This window comes from Coffea arabica, chromosome 1c (genome assembly GCF_036785885.1).
Source record: "Coffea arabica cultivar ET-39 chromosome 1c, Coffea Arabica ET-39 HiFi, whole genome shotgun sequence".
In the NCBI taxonomy this organism is placed as follows: Eukaryota; Viridiplantae; Streptophyta; class Magnoliopsida; order Gentianales; family Rubiaceae; genus Coffea; species Coffea arabica.
This window is the reverse complement of record NC_092310.1, coordinates 46,452,333-46,466,024: the sequence shown is the minus strand read 5'-3', so window position 1 is coordinate 46,466,024 and position 13,692 is coordinate 46,452,333. Positions and strand designations below refer to the sequence as shown.

General features: G+C 35.1%; 1 protein-coding gene across 1 annotated transcript; it reads left to right on the top strand.

Moving 5' to 3' along the window:
- Positions 1 to 2,909: 2,909 nt before the first annotated feature.
- On the top strand, positions 2,910 to 3,263 carry LOC140005637 (uncharacterized). Its single transcript, XM_072046656.1, has one exon. The coding sequence runs from the start codon at positions 2,910 to 2,912 to the stop codon at positions 3,261 to 3,263; it is 354 nt and encodes a 117-aa protein (XP_071902757.1).
- Positions 3,264 to 13,692: the final 10,429 nt, after the last annotated feature.

Here is a 13,692-nt window from a genome sequence, read left to right as displayed (position 1 = left end):
TGAGAGCAGTGTAAGGAAGGAAAAGAATAAGGAGTTGCAATGAACTGAATTATCAGACAAGGAAGTGAGAAGTATAGTTAAGGAGAATGAGGAAAAAAAGAGTCCTTCATACAGATGAAAACAGATGAAATGGAAAAGGAAAAGATCAATAATCACAAAGGAGGGAAGAAATTTAGAAAGCTGCCACAGACATTGAAGAGAAATAGGCAGCCTTTGAAGGAAATTCAGGAGAATAAGGTGATAATTCAAGGGAAGAGAAACATACATATAAGAGATGAGGATATGAAAGAAGTAGAAGATGAGAAGCTGCCACAAAAGAAAAGTAGATGAGGTAGTAAGATAGATTAGGAGATAACTATGCAGGAAGGAGAAGGGGTCATCCCAAATTGGGCCCCCAATCCCCAATGAGAACTCTAGTGTGGAATTGTCAAGGTGCAGAGAGCTCCTTGACAATTTTCCACTTGAAGGAGGTGAAAAATCTTCTGAGAGCAGTGTAAGAAAGGAAGAGAATAAGGAGTTGCAATGGACTGAATTGTCAGACAAGGAAGTGAGGAGTATAGGTAAGGAGAATGAGGAAAAAAAAAGAGTCCTCCATATAGATGAAATGGAAAAGGAAAAGATCAATAATCACAAAGGAGGGAAGAAATTTAGAAAGCTACCACAGACAATGAACAGAAATAGGCAGCCTTTGAAAGAAATTCAGGAGAATAAGGTGATAATTCAAGGGAAGAGACACATACATATAAGAGATGAGGATATGGAAGAAGCAGAAGATGAGGAGCAACTACAAAAGAAAATAGATGAGATAGTAAGATAGATCAGGAGATAACTATGCAGGAGGGAGAAGGCGCCATCCCAAATTGGGCCCCCAATCTCCAATGAGAGCTCTAGTGTGCAATTGTCATGGTGCAGGAAACCCCTTGACAATTCCCCACTTGAAGGAGATGAATAATCTCCTCTCCCCTGATATAATCTTTTTCAGTGAGACTAAAAACAAGGTGAAGTACATAGAGAAAGTCATGAGGATACTTCACTTTGATGAGTGTTATGTGACTGAAGCAATGAAGAAGGTTGAGGGAATGGCCTTGTTTTAGAAGAAAGAGAATATACCAATCTACTTTCACTATAGAGGCACTAGTAAATGTTCCAGAAACCAAGTATGAGTGGTGGTTTATAAGTATATATGCAAGTTGTGAGGACCAGATTAGGAAGAAACAGTGAAAAGTTATTAAGGAAAGAAAAAGACTGTGGAAAGACAAATGGATAATTATGGGGGACTTCAATGATATATGCTCAAAGAAGGAGAAATAAAGAGAAAGAAGAAGAGAAGAATGAACTTTCAAAAACTTCAACCAATTTATTGAAGAGAACCAGATGGTGGACGTGGGGTATGAAGGAAACCCCTTGACATAGAGGAATAACTGGGAAGTAGGGAAAGTTAAGCAGAGATTAGATAGAGGGTTGAGCAATATAAAGTGGGCCATGATGTTTGATAATTCTAAATGCAGTCATAAAGACACTTTTGCATCAGACCATTCCATACTTCTTTTGGACACAATGCCTACTGAAAGAAAAAGGAAAAAAAATTTTTGCTAAGAGATGGACAAAGAAATAAGGGGTGAAAGAAGTGATCACAAAGGCCTGGTAGAAGGAAAAGGAAGGATCAAGGATGTATAGAGTTCAAAGAGCAGATTGAATGATACAGGAACATAGAAGAAAAGGATATGAGAAACAAAGTGAGAGGCCTGAAATTGCAGCTTAAAGAAGCATACAGTAAAGATGAACTATTTTGGAGTCAAAAAGCTAGAACAACATGGCTGCTGTGGTGAAAGGAAGAAGGAAGAGAAAAAAAATTCAGAAGTTGTAGAGGGATAATGGATCTTAGACTAAAAATGAAGGGGAAATTGGAAAGAAAGTTACTAAGTACTACGAAAGATTGTTTACTTCCTCTAGCCATACTAATTAAACTGATATCTTAGAGGAAACATCAGTAACAATCACTGCACAAATGAATGACAATCCAATTAAACTAGTTGAGGAATATGAGATCAAAGAGGCAATTTTCACTATGAATCCTCACAAGGCCCTTGAACCTAATGGCATGTCCCCTCTTTTTTTAAAAAAAAATTCCGAAATGTTGTGAAACAAGATGTGACTAGTGCTATCAATAGCTTCTTTCATTCAGGTCGCATGCTCAGAGCCATGAACCAACAGTCATATCCTTAATCCCTAAAATCAATAACCCCTTGGACCTCAAGCACTATAGACCCATAAGTCTTTGTAACGTGATTTATAAGGCCATTTCAAAAATTCTGGCCAATAAAATGAAAGAAGTGATGGATGTATGTATTAGCAAAAATCAGTCAGCGTTTGTTCCTAATAGGCAAATTCTAGACAACATCATCATCTCCCATTAGTGTGTCCATTTTCTCAAAAACAAAAGGCAAGGAAAAAGACTTTATGGCAGTAAAACTGGATATGTCTAAAGCCTACGATAGAGTAGAATGGGGCTTTCTAAAAGCTATGGTGGATAAGATGGGATTCTGCAAAAAATGGGTTGAGCTAATAATGAAATGCATCAAAACAGTGAGCTACTCTTTCAATATCAATGAGGAGACAAATGAGTATATCACCCCAGACAAAGGGATAAGGCAAAGCGACCCCGGTCACCTTACCTGTTTCTAATATGCTCTGAAGGATTCTCAAGTCTAATAAAGAAAATAGCAGCAAGAAAGGAAATTTCTGGATTAAAGATCAGCAGACAAGGGTCAGCCATAACTCACTTGTTCTTTGCTTATGACACACTGGTATTTTGTAAAGCTAATGAAAGCAATGCTCAACAGCTCAAGGAAATATTGCACTAGTATGAAGATAGCTCAGGACAATTGATAAACTTGGAGAAGTCATCAATGATATTCAGCAAAAATACAAAGGATGATCAGAAAAAGAAAATCTGTGAAATACTAGAGGGTATTCAAACAGTTTCACAAGACAAATACCTTGGTCTACCAATGGTAGTCACAAGAACAAAGGACCAGATATTCAGCTTTATCAGAGACAATGTCAAGGAGAAGCTGCATAGCTGGAGAAACAAGTTGTTAAGTGCTGCTAGGAAAGAGGTGATGCTGAAAGCAGTGATAATGACTATGCCCACATATGCAATGTCTTGCTTCAAACTCTCAACAAGACTCTGCAAGGAGATAACTGCTATGATGGCTAGCTATTGGTGGGGGAATGCCCAAGGAAAATACAAACTGCACTAGTGCTCTTGGAAAAAAATGACTAAGGAAAAGAATAGGGGTGGATTAGGATTCAAGGACCTCCAATGTTTCAACCAAGCTATGCTAGGGAAGTAAATTTAGAGAATTCTAAAGTATCCAAACCTACTTGTCAGCAGAGTACTAAAGGCTAAATACTTCCCAAAAGAATCCATATTCCAATGCAAAGCACCAAAAAATGCTTCGTGGTTCTAGCAAAGCATAATGACAGTCAGAAAAGTGGTGAAAAAAGGAACATGAAAACTGGTGAACAATGGAAAAAACACACCGATTTGGGAAGACATATGGATTCAGGATTCAGAGCAAGGAAGGTGAACAACACCAAAACCAGCAGCCTGCAAACTCAACCAGGTAGAGGAGCTGATTAGTAACTTTATGTGGAATAGACTCCTGATATATAGAACATTCATTAAGGAGGATGCAGAAAAGATCCTAAGAATGCCTATCAGTGTGTGTGGAAGGAAAGACAAGATAGTTTGGATTCATAGCAAAGATGGCCAATACTTAGCGAAAACAAGCTACAAGAAAATGATGCAGGAGGCAGAGAGAGCAACTCAACAAGGTCAACAAGTTGCGGGACCACGTGTTGATGAGTCCAACAGCAATTTTTGGAAGACTCTCTAGAACCTTAATATGAAGCACAAATTGAAAATTTTCATATGGAGATGCATAAACAACACACTGCCAACAAAGGAGAACATATTCATGAAAATACAGAAAGGAGATCCACAATGCAAGGAGTGTGGAGAAGGAATAGAAACAGTAGAACACATTTTCTTCCAATGCATTTTCTTCCAATGCAGCAAAGCTCAGTTTATATGGAAACTCGCCCCAATCCATTGAGATGGAATGAGACAGCAAAATGCATGTTTTATAAGATGGTGGGCAGAGATCATACAAGTAAGGAAAAAGAGAAAATGGATGGACCATTTAGCACTCACGGTTAACATTCTCTGGCAAATTTGGAAAGCAAGAAATAATAGAGAATTTGAGGATAAACAAATGGATGAGCTGAAGATGATTCAAAAGGCCAATCTATAGTGGGTGGAATTTGAAAGTATAGCTAAGAAAATAAGACCTAGTAGCACAACAGAAACAAACATAGTAAAACCAGGAAGGCAAGAGGAACGAGAAAAACCAAACTGCCTAGTAATGAAAATAGCTACAGCCCAGGAAGCAAATGTTGAACAGCTTGGAATTGGATTGGAAATATCCAGAGCCAATCAAGTCAGGTTCGAGTGGGCGCTAGTAGATAGGAAACTGAATTCAGTGATCCAAAATGAAGCACATGCACTTAAGATAGCACTGAGTAAAGCTTTGGAATACCAGTGAAGCAGAGTTAAGGTAAAGATGAATAGCAAACAACTGATCAATGAGCTCCAAATAGGCCAAGGCAAAGACATATCTACGACAGTTCTGGTGGAAGAGATTTTGAGTCTAGTTAGTTTGTTTTAATTGTGCTCTTTTTGTTTAGACAATACCAATTGTATGGATTTATGCTCAAATCTTAGCAGCTACGCGCTAAGTATTGCTAGGGAAGAGGAGAGAACTTATTCATCTCCTTAGTGCAATGTTGCACTACTAATATATCAGTGGACTTAGTCCTTGTTGTATATACTTTGATAACCATGAATAAAAACTCCTATCATTTCGTCAAAAAAAAAAAGAAGAAACAAAGAAAACATTAAACTTCTCAACTTGACAGAAAAACTTAGCTCCAAAAATTTTTGGCATCTTCACTTGTGACCTAGAGGTTGTGATTCAAGTCCACTTTTGAACCTCATTTGGAAAAATATAAATAGATCAATCAAACCTCATCCAAGCTAAACTTAATAGAACAAAGCTTCCCACATAATCAAACTAAAAATTCAAACCTCACCCAAAATACATGCAAATTAAATGAGCAAAACAAGGATTCGTGATCGCCTAAAATTAAAAAGCAAACATGATCAAGCAATTCAACATTTAAAAACCTTATACAAGCATTTTAGCCTACTTTCACAAATAAAAAGATGTACTAAAAAAAGAAGAGCAAAAAGAAAACAAAAAAAAAACTAACCAGGCAATTTGGCTTTACTCTTCTTTAAGGAATCGGCAATGCCCCTACCATCATCATCATCTCCAGGTAGCACCATTGTTTCTGCAATCATTTTTAATGTCAAACCCAATCACTCCATATATCTGCCGATAAATATAAACTATTTCAAGTTCAAAGATATGGAGGAAAAAAACTAACCAGTTACTTGACACTAGTTACCAGAATCAGCAAAACCCTTTATTTTCCCATCACTGTCATCATCTCGATGAATTACCAAAATTTCTACAATTTTTTTGAAACAATTAATCCACATTATTTATTCCCTATTATCCAATTTCATCACGATCGCCAATTAAAATTAAAATCACAAAAAACTAGGAATTGAAGAATTTGCAAAAGTTTTAACTTTTAGGGTTTCTGATTTTACCAGAAGGAGAGGCAAAAATGTGAAATCTAAGGGGGGCCAACACGACATCATTAAAGAAAATAGTTACTGCCATTCCTCTACCATGTCTATAGTAAGTCTTCAACTCTGTTGACTTGAGGATTGGCAAAGAAGCTCAGACGATGTCGTTCGAAGAATCAGTCACTATAATTCTAGCATTTTCACGTCTTTAGTAAGTTTTCATCTCCGTTGAGTTTTGGAGGGAACGAATGACGTCATTCAAAGAATTAGTTACTGTAATTATGGTTTTTTCATGTCTTCGATAAGTTTTCATCTCCATTGAGTTTTGGAGAGCATGAACGACGTCATTCAGAGAATTAGTCGCTGTAATTCTGGCATTTTCATGTCTTTGGTAAGTTTCCATTGGAATTGAGTTTTGGAATAATATGAATCAATTTAAAAAGATTAAATACCTTATAAGCACAATTTAAAGATAGGGTAGTTAAGTGACACTAGACCCTGTTTGATAACCCAAATCGACACTTAAATTTAATGAATTCAAATCTTAACATATTCAGACTATTTGATAACAAAAAATTGAACATCTAAATTAATTCAGTGGCACTGAATTTTCTAAACGAAACTTGCTCCCAAAATTAAGTGATAAGTTATTCACTTATCATTGAATGTGATATACACTCAAATGTATTAAATTTAATATTTAACAATTTAATAATTTAATGGATTCAGACTTTATATTTCAAATTTCAGACTTTAATTTTCAGATTTCAATTTTATCAAACACACCGTAAGTGAAAATTTTCATTAGTTCTTATCTTTAAACCTTCTTAGAATCGGGCAAGGAGAGGTTCAAGATAAGTAGCTGTTGGTTGTAGATCAAAAGCATACTTCTTTAACCGTAACGATTTCTTGAGTTTTATTCATTTTTAATTGAGAAAATTTTTTAAAAAAAAATCATGACCTTTAATACATACAAACATACATACATACATACATATATATATATATATATATATATATATATATATATATAAGAGTTTACCCACAAAAGGCAATTAAAAATCACAACCTATTTAAAAAGATAAATATAAATATAAGAATTTCTAAAATTAAGAAAGTGGTTACATGATTTAATTTGTTTGGTCATATAAGTCATATGTACCTTAAATCAGGAATTTCCTAGATATAATAGGTAGATAAGGGAATCAAAGTCATGCGTATTTGCGGTGGAAAACTTGATTTTTATCATTATTTTTTTACGTCCCACTCTTCGTCGCTCTCTTTTCATCCTAAACTCTCGTATCTATGATTCAAATCTTGAATCTGACAACAGCAAATATAATTTGAAGAATCCTTTTCTAACAATTGGATCAACCCTTGTGATTCCTTTTTTTTCCCAGCCCAAATGAGCTACTCCATCCATAATGGATGGGGTGGTGAGATTTAGTTGTCCATTACTCTCGCTTCTAGCTTTTTCAGCTAATCGTCCATGAAGGACAGCTGTCAGCGAAGGGCTGTCATCGGAAAAGCCAACTAGGGTCAAGGTCAAAGCCTTGGCCCAACCCAGCCACATATTGGTAGCCCACATTGAGATTCAATGTTGGGAACAAAGTGAAATAGTTTCTTGAAACTCGCAACGGATCTTCTGTCCCGTATTCTGTGCCACTTTCTATCCCATTTTTATTATATTGCTATTTCTCCTGCATAAACATCATATTTTAGTTCTTTTTTGTTTCCTAAAGATCCAATAACTATTAATTGAATAAAAAATAAATACAACAGTTTCAAAAAAGTAATATATAATAGAAAATTAAAAAATACAACAGAAAATACATTAAAAAATCTCATTTTTTTATGCATTTTGATATTTTGAGTTTGATAAATTTTGTGTATTGACAACAGCTTCAAAAAAGCAATATATAATAGAAAATTAAAAAATACAACAGAAAATACATAAAAAATCTCATTTTTTATGCATTTTGATATTTTTAGTTTGATAAATTTTGTGTATTTCTCAATTAATAGTTATTGGATCTTTAGAAAACAAAAAAGAACTAAAACATGATGTTTATACTGGAGAAATAGCAATATAATAAAAAATGGGACAGAGTGTGGCATAGGGTGTGGGACAAAAGATCCGTTGCGCTTGAAACTTGAGTCAAATAGTAGTGATTCGGCTCAACTCAAAAATTAGGGATTCGGTAACAGTGAACGTGCTTTGGCAAATTTGGAAGGCAAGGAATGACAGAATATTTAATGCGAAAGAAAAAGAACCAAATGACATCATCAACAAGACTTGCAGTGAGTGGATGGAATGGGATGAATCACAGGAATAAACCAGGAATAGGAGCACAGAAGAAACAATCATACCGCAGCAAAGACCACCAGTAGAGGAGAATAACCAAAGTTTGAAATAGTGCTGCAAACGAATCGATCTAGTCCCGAGCAGCTCAACTCGAGTTCGGTCAACATCGAATTTAAGTCGAGCTCGAGTTGGCCAAATCAAATTCGACCTCAAAGATACTCAACTCATGAGCTCGCGACTCGACTCAATTATATATTTTTTTTAATAGTAAAATTACATATATATATCCATAATATTTTATTATTTGTTAAGAAAAACTATTATTTTATTTATTTTTTAAGAATAAAATAATTATTTTTTTTAAACTCGAGGTTTACATTGATAGCTCATCGAACTCGATCTCGAGTTCGAGTTTCATCAAACCAAATTGAGACTCGACTCGATTAGGCCAAATCTCGACTCAATTCGACTCGTTTGTAGTTCAAGAGTTCGCAACTGCGTAAAGTCGTGGCTAGAAGAGACAAAATGAGCAACAGCTCAGGCTACGGTATAATAGCAGATGATCATGAAATGGGCTATGAAAGCGAGGATGAGGGAATGCCAACTTGTGCAGGATGCAGATGCAGTCAAGCTTACTCCTGCCAATGCTTTGGAGCAAAAGATGGACGGCCATAGAGATAGAAAAACCAAATATGAAGCTGATGCAACTGCAGCATGCCCAAGTGGTCAGAAATGACTGGATGGATACAATCATTAAGGACATTCAAGCTATGAGTAAATTGTTTTGCATGTACTCTTTTTCGCAACAAAAAATAGAAAAGAATGATAATTGTTTTGAAGTAGCAGCTCAAGCATTGAGCAACCGACATGATGACGAATGGGTTTATCCCAATTAGTCATGCGAAATGCATGAATTGCAAAGTGACATTGAGCCTTTGCTCATTTCGTATAAGTTGGTTGATGTAAGTTAATGAAAAGCCTATCGTTTCAAGGATCAATAGGTTCAACTTCTTTTGAATCGAAATTAAAAACTTGAAAAATTGAATGAGGTCATGATCATTTTAGTTACATATAAGATGAAACAACATAAAAGATACATACGGTAATTTACAGAGAGTGATTTCAATTTCCTAGCTAGCAAACCCAATAGATGGTAAATCAAGGTAAAGTACTTGAGAAGAATTTTTAAATAAAACATAACAATAATTTTCACGTTCGATTAGCGCACATTAACAAGTCCTCTACAATTCTATAAGAGGATTAATCTAGGACGAAATCAAGATTCATTTGTTGAAATGGAAGGGTGCAAATAGAAATCATAAAAGATTTTGTGGGTTTTTTTATGATTATCCAAACACCAGGGGCTCAACACAAGAAAAGTTTTAAACCTAAATACACAAGTCGTTCTTCTTCTTTCATCTCTATCCTCCAAAATCTGAAATTGAATTGAGACAGAAGACTTATGGTTAAGGGTTAAACATCAATCAATCTTCAACTGTGTAAAAAAATTGACAATGACAAGTAAAATAAACGGCAATACAGTAACTTCTATGGACAACGCGGAATAATTGCTAAAATACACAACACAAAGGAGAAAACAACCATTGAACTCAAACAACTTCAACAGCTAACATGCATCAGATAAAAAGCATTTCACCCAGGAGCAAACCATCTTTGTACTAAGATCCCAGTTAAGCTTAAACTCCCAATTTTTCTACTTTTGCACTTTCCTCCAACCAGTCATAATACTTCTATTCATTCACCCCCATTGATTTAATGCGAGTGCCAAGTATTTTCCCTAGAAAATGTGATATGTCCAGTCACAATTGTGGAGCCTAAACAGGTTCCCTTCTTCTGATTTAAGTTGTAATTTGCACAGGTTCCCTTCAATTGGTTAAGTTGTAATTTTCATTTAATCTCCTGTATTGTCACACTTCTACTCACTGTCTTTTCTTCAGCATAAACAGAATTCAAGATGAATAGATTGAAAGGCGTCCCTGCATGGATTAGCAGCTACTTTTCTGCTCAATTTTCAGCTTCACGTGTAAACAAAGATGCCTTGAACCAGCTCTAACTACATGACCTTTCTTTCAATGTAACTGATCCTAAAGAATATACCAAGCTCGAAAACTTGCCTAGGCCAGCCAGCTGCAGAAATCACACCACACCACTGCTACTGAGATCATACCGGGCAATGGGAGCTCTTTCATTAATTGGACACAAATTTACAGGTGGCTAATCATGCAACTACAGAGAAGTAGAAGCATATATAGCAGCAAGGACACAAACACATCTAATTTCCACTTAAGCATGTAAGTTGCTGATTTTGATGCCACACTAAGATTGCACCACTATATCAAACTAGGATGGGAGTCACTGCCATAGAATAATGTCCGGAATCCATGCAAGCTAAGCCACAGAACAAGCAAGTAGACTCAGCAGAGAGAAAGAAAAACCCAAACAATGCATGACAGACCTGCATATATGGCTATAGACCTAAAACTTGAAAGATAACTTGCTTCATAATTTAGCAACCTAACTACAAGACATTCGAACTAAGAACGATTTACAAGCCTTTTGTCCAGGACTGACAGTTTTAGTATGGGATAATTTCAGAAACCTCCTTTGAGGTTTCTAGCAATTATATAGAGCTCCCCTCAATTTTAAAAAATTATCCTTACCTCCCTTGCTTTTAAGGTTTATTTAACAATATAGACCCAATAGCCCATAATTTTTCACAAATATCCTAAAATATCCTTCCTCTGAGAACAAGATGAAATAAAACAACGTTTTAATCTTTAATTTCTTGTATGTGTCATACTTACTAAAACAAACAAAATCTAGCGACTCCAACTCATCTCAAAATCCATTGCTAACTAATTCTTGCCTAATGCAATTCACTGCCACCACTACCAATACTAAACTAAGAAATGCCCCCATGTCCCTAAGAACATAATTCATCATTGCTCTAGCACTCTTAGAAATAGAGACAAAATTCTATCCTTATAGTAAAACCACAATCAATAGGTAAATAAAAGAGAAAACCAATGAGTAATTGTTAGACTTTTTTGCTTAACAAATATAATAGTCACTTCTTTATCTTCCAACTCTCAATTTCATTTTTTTTTCTCTTTATCACTACTATCTTTTTCATCTTCCCTTAGTTTGACAATAAAATCAACAGTCTGCACCTTGTTAATTTGATAACTTCAATTGACTAACATTTGTAAAGCATAAAATTATTGGAAAAAAAAAAAGAAGTGGTTTAAAATTTTTATAGGAAGAAAGAGACAGGAAGACAAAAAAATATAAATAAATTGTGGAGATGGTAAAAAATTGATAATGGTTTGGTTGGTAACAATGGAGCGCAATATTTGGTGAGAGGGAGAAGCAGTTGTAGGAGAAAAAGAGAGAAGAATATGAAAGAGGATGGGAGGAGAGAGGGAGGAAGAGAGGAAAATTGAAAATTAATGGAGATTGTTTTTTGAGATTAGGAAATGACAAATAGAATAATAAGAAGTATTTTTTCCGTTTTAAATGTTCCTTTATAAATTAACTATTAAGTGGAGGACATTTTAGTCATTTGATTAGACCAAGGGAGGTCAACGTAATTATTGAAACCTCAGGAGAGCCGAGTGAAATTGTCAAAAACCTCTAGGGAGGTTTCTGAAATTATCCCTTTTAATAAAGCATCAAAAGGGAATTAGAAGCTTTCAACAAAAGAACATTGAATTGCACACGTTTTCCTTCCGGCGCGGCAACTCTGGAACAAGATGGGATTCTCTGTCCATTATGTCTGTACACTTTCCTGTCCAACACAAAATTATGTAATTACACTTATTAATACTGTTGATGTGGCACGTAACATTGAATATATATTTAGAGGGTGTTTGGTAAATGGGTTACAAATTCAATTTTAGTATGGACGGCCTACTTTCTGAATCAACATGACTGCATATAATTGTAACTCTGATAAATTCAAGGATCTCATCCTCAAATGCTTGCCTAATCTCATCTGAATCATGCGGCGTGAAATTCCAAAATAGAAGATTATGGGTACAATTAGGCATAAACAAACATCATTTATGAATATTATTGAATTTGAAATCCATTTACCAAATACCTCTTAAATATAAATTTAATGTTGTGTGCCACATCAACAATACTAGATAAAACTACATAGTTTTGTATTGAACAAGGAAAAATAGACAGATATAATGGACAGAAGATCTCGTCTGACTCTGAAACAAGGGACAAAACCAGCATGAGACACCTCACCATGGCTTGAAGAAATCTCTGATGTGTCTTCAAACTTCATCCATTGCCCCAGCTGTGAAGCAGCCAAATGGGCATAGCATATTGAAGCAACTGAAAAAATTGGAATAAAACAAAATGAATCGCACTCTGATACTTGCACATCAATATTTAGCATATTAGCCTTATTTGGATTGTCATTTTTCTCCAAAAACTTTTTACATCTTCCGTAAACACATTTTTCAATCACTTTTTTATCTTATATCAAATTCTTAAATTATATTTTTCTACAAAATCCTATAAAGAGATTCTCATGAATTCTCCATATTTTCAACCAAAAAATGGAAACAAAAATGTAAAATAACATGGTATTGCAGCACGTTGCACCAATTAAAGAAAAAGTTCACTATAAAACAATTAATCCACATTATTTTATTACTGCCATTCTTCTACGTCTATGTTAAGTCTTGAACTCCGTTGACTTGGGAACCGGCGAAGAAGCGTGGACGACGATGTCATTCAGAGAATCAGTTAGTGTAATTCTTGCCGTTTGAAGCAATGTTTTTAAACCCGAATCGGAGAGTGAACCGAAAAACCTTCCGATTCGTGATTCAATCAGTTCGATCTCGGTTCAAAGGTGTAATAATTTTTTATTTATTTTAGTATTAAAAATTTTGAATAAAATATAATATTTATTTTAGAAAATAAATACTTAATAAAAAAACAGGTTGAACATCCCCGATTTTTACTAGTTCAATAGATTCTTAACCAATTAAATTAATTCTTTTGGTTTTTAATTGAACCGGACCAGAAACAAGGCCGGTTCACAAATCGGTTCAACCGATCGAACCGACCGATCCGATCCGATCCGATTTTCAAAACATTGACTTTACGTTTTTGGTAAGTCTTCATGCTGACTCGTGGAGGGCATGAACGACGTTGTTCGGAGGAGTAGTTGGTGTTTTGCGCCTTCGATAAGTCTTCATCTCCGTTGACTTTTGGGACCCATAAACGACGCCGTTAGGGGCAATAGGTGCCGTAATTCTTCCCGTTCTGTAAATCTTCATCCCCATTGACTTGGTTGTGTTTTACCTTTTTTATGAAATTCTTAATTTGCTTTGTCCTTTCTCCTATTTATGCTGTAGGGAAATTCAATAAACCTGGTAATATGTTTAATATAGGTCATTAATTCACCTTAATTTTTTTCCCTTTTTGGGAGATGTATTCTTTCTCCTTTTTTTATTACTATACTAATTCTTCAATTATGTCAGGTGGAACCGTCTTAATTTCATTTGCAAAAAGTTAAAAGGTGCAGAAAACATACTGACATGAAATATGTAAGGCAAAAAGGTGTTTCGAAAATATGATCACAGAAAAGGAAAAATTTTTTCTGTGAAAAACTTCAATCCAA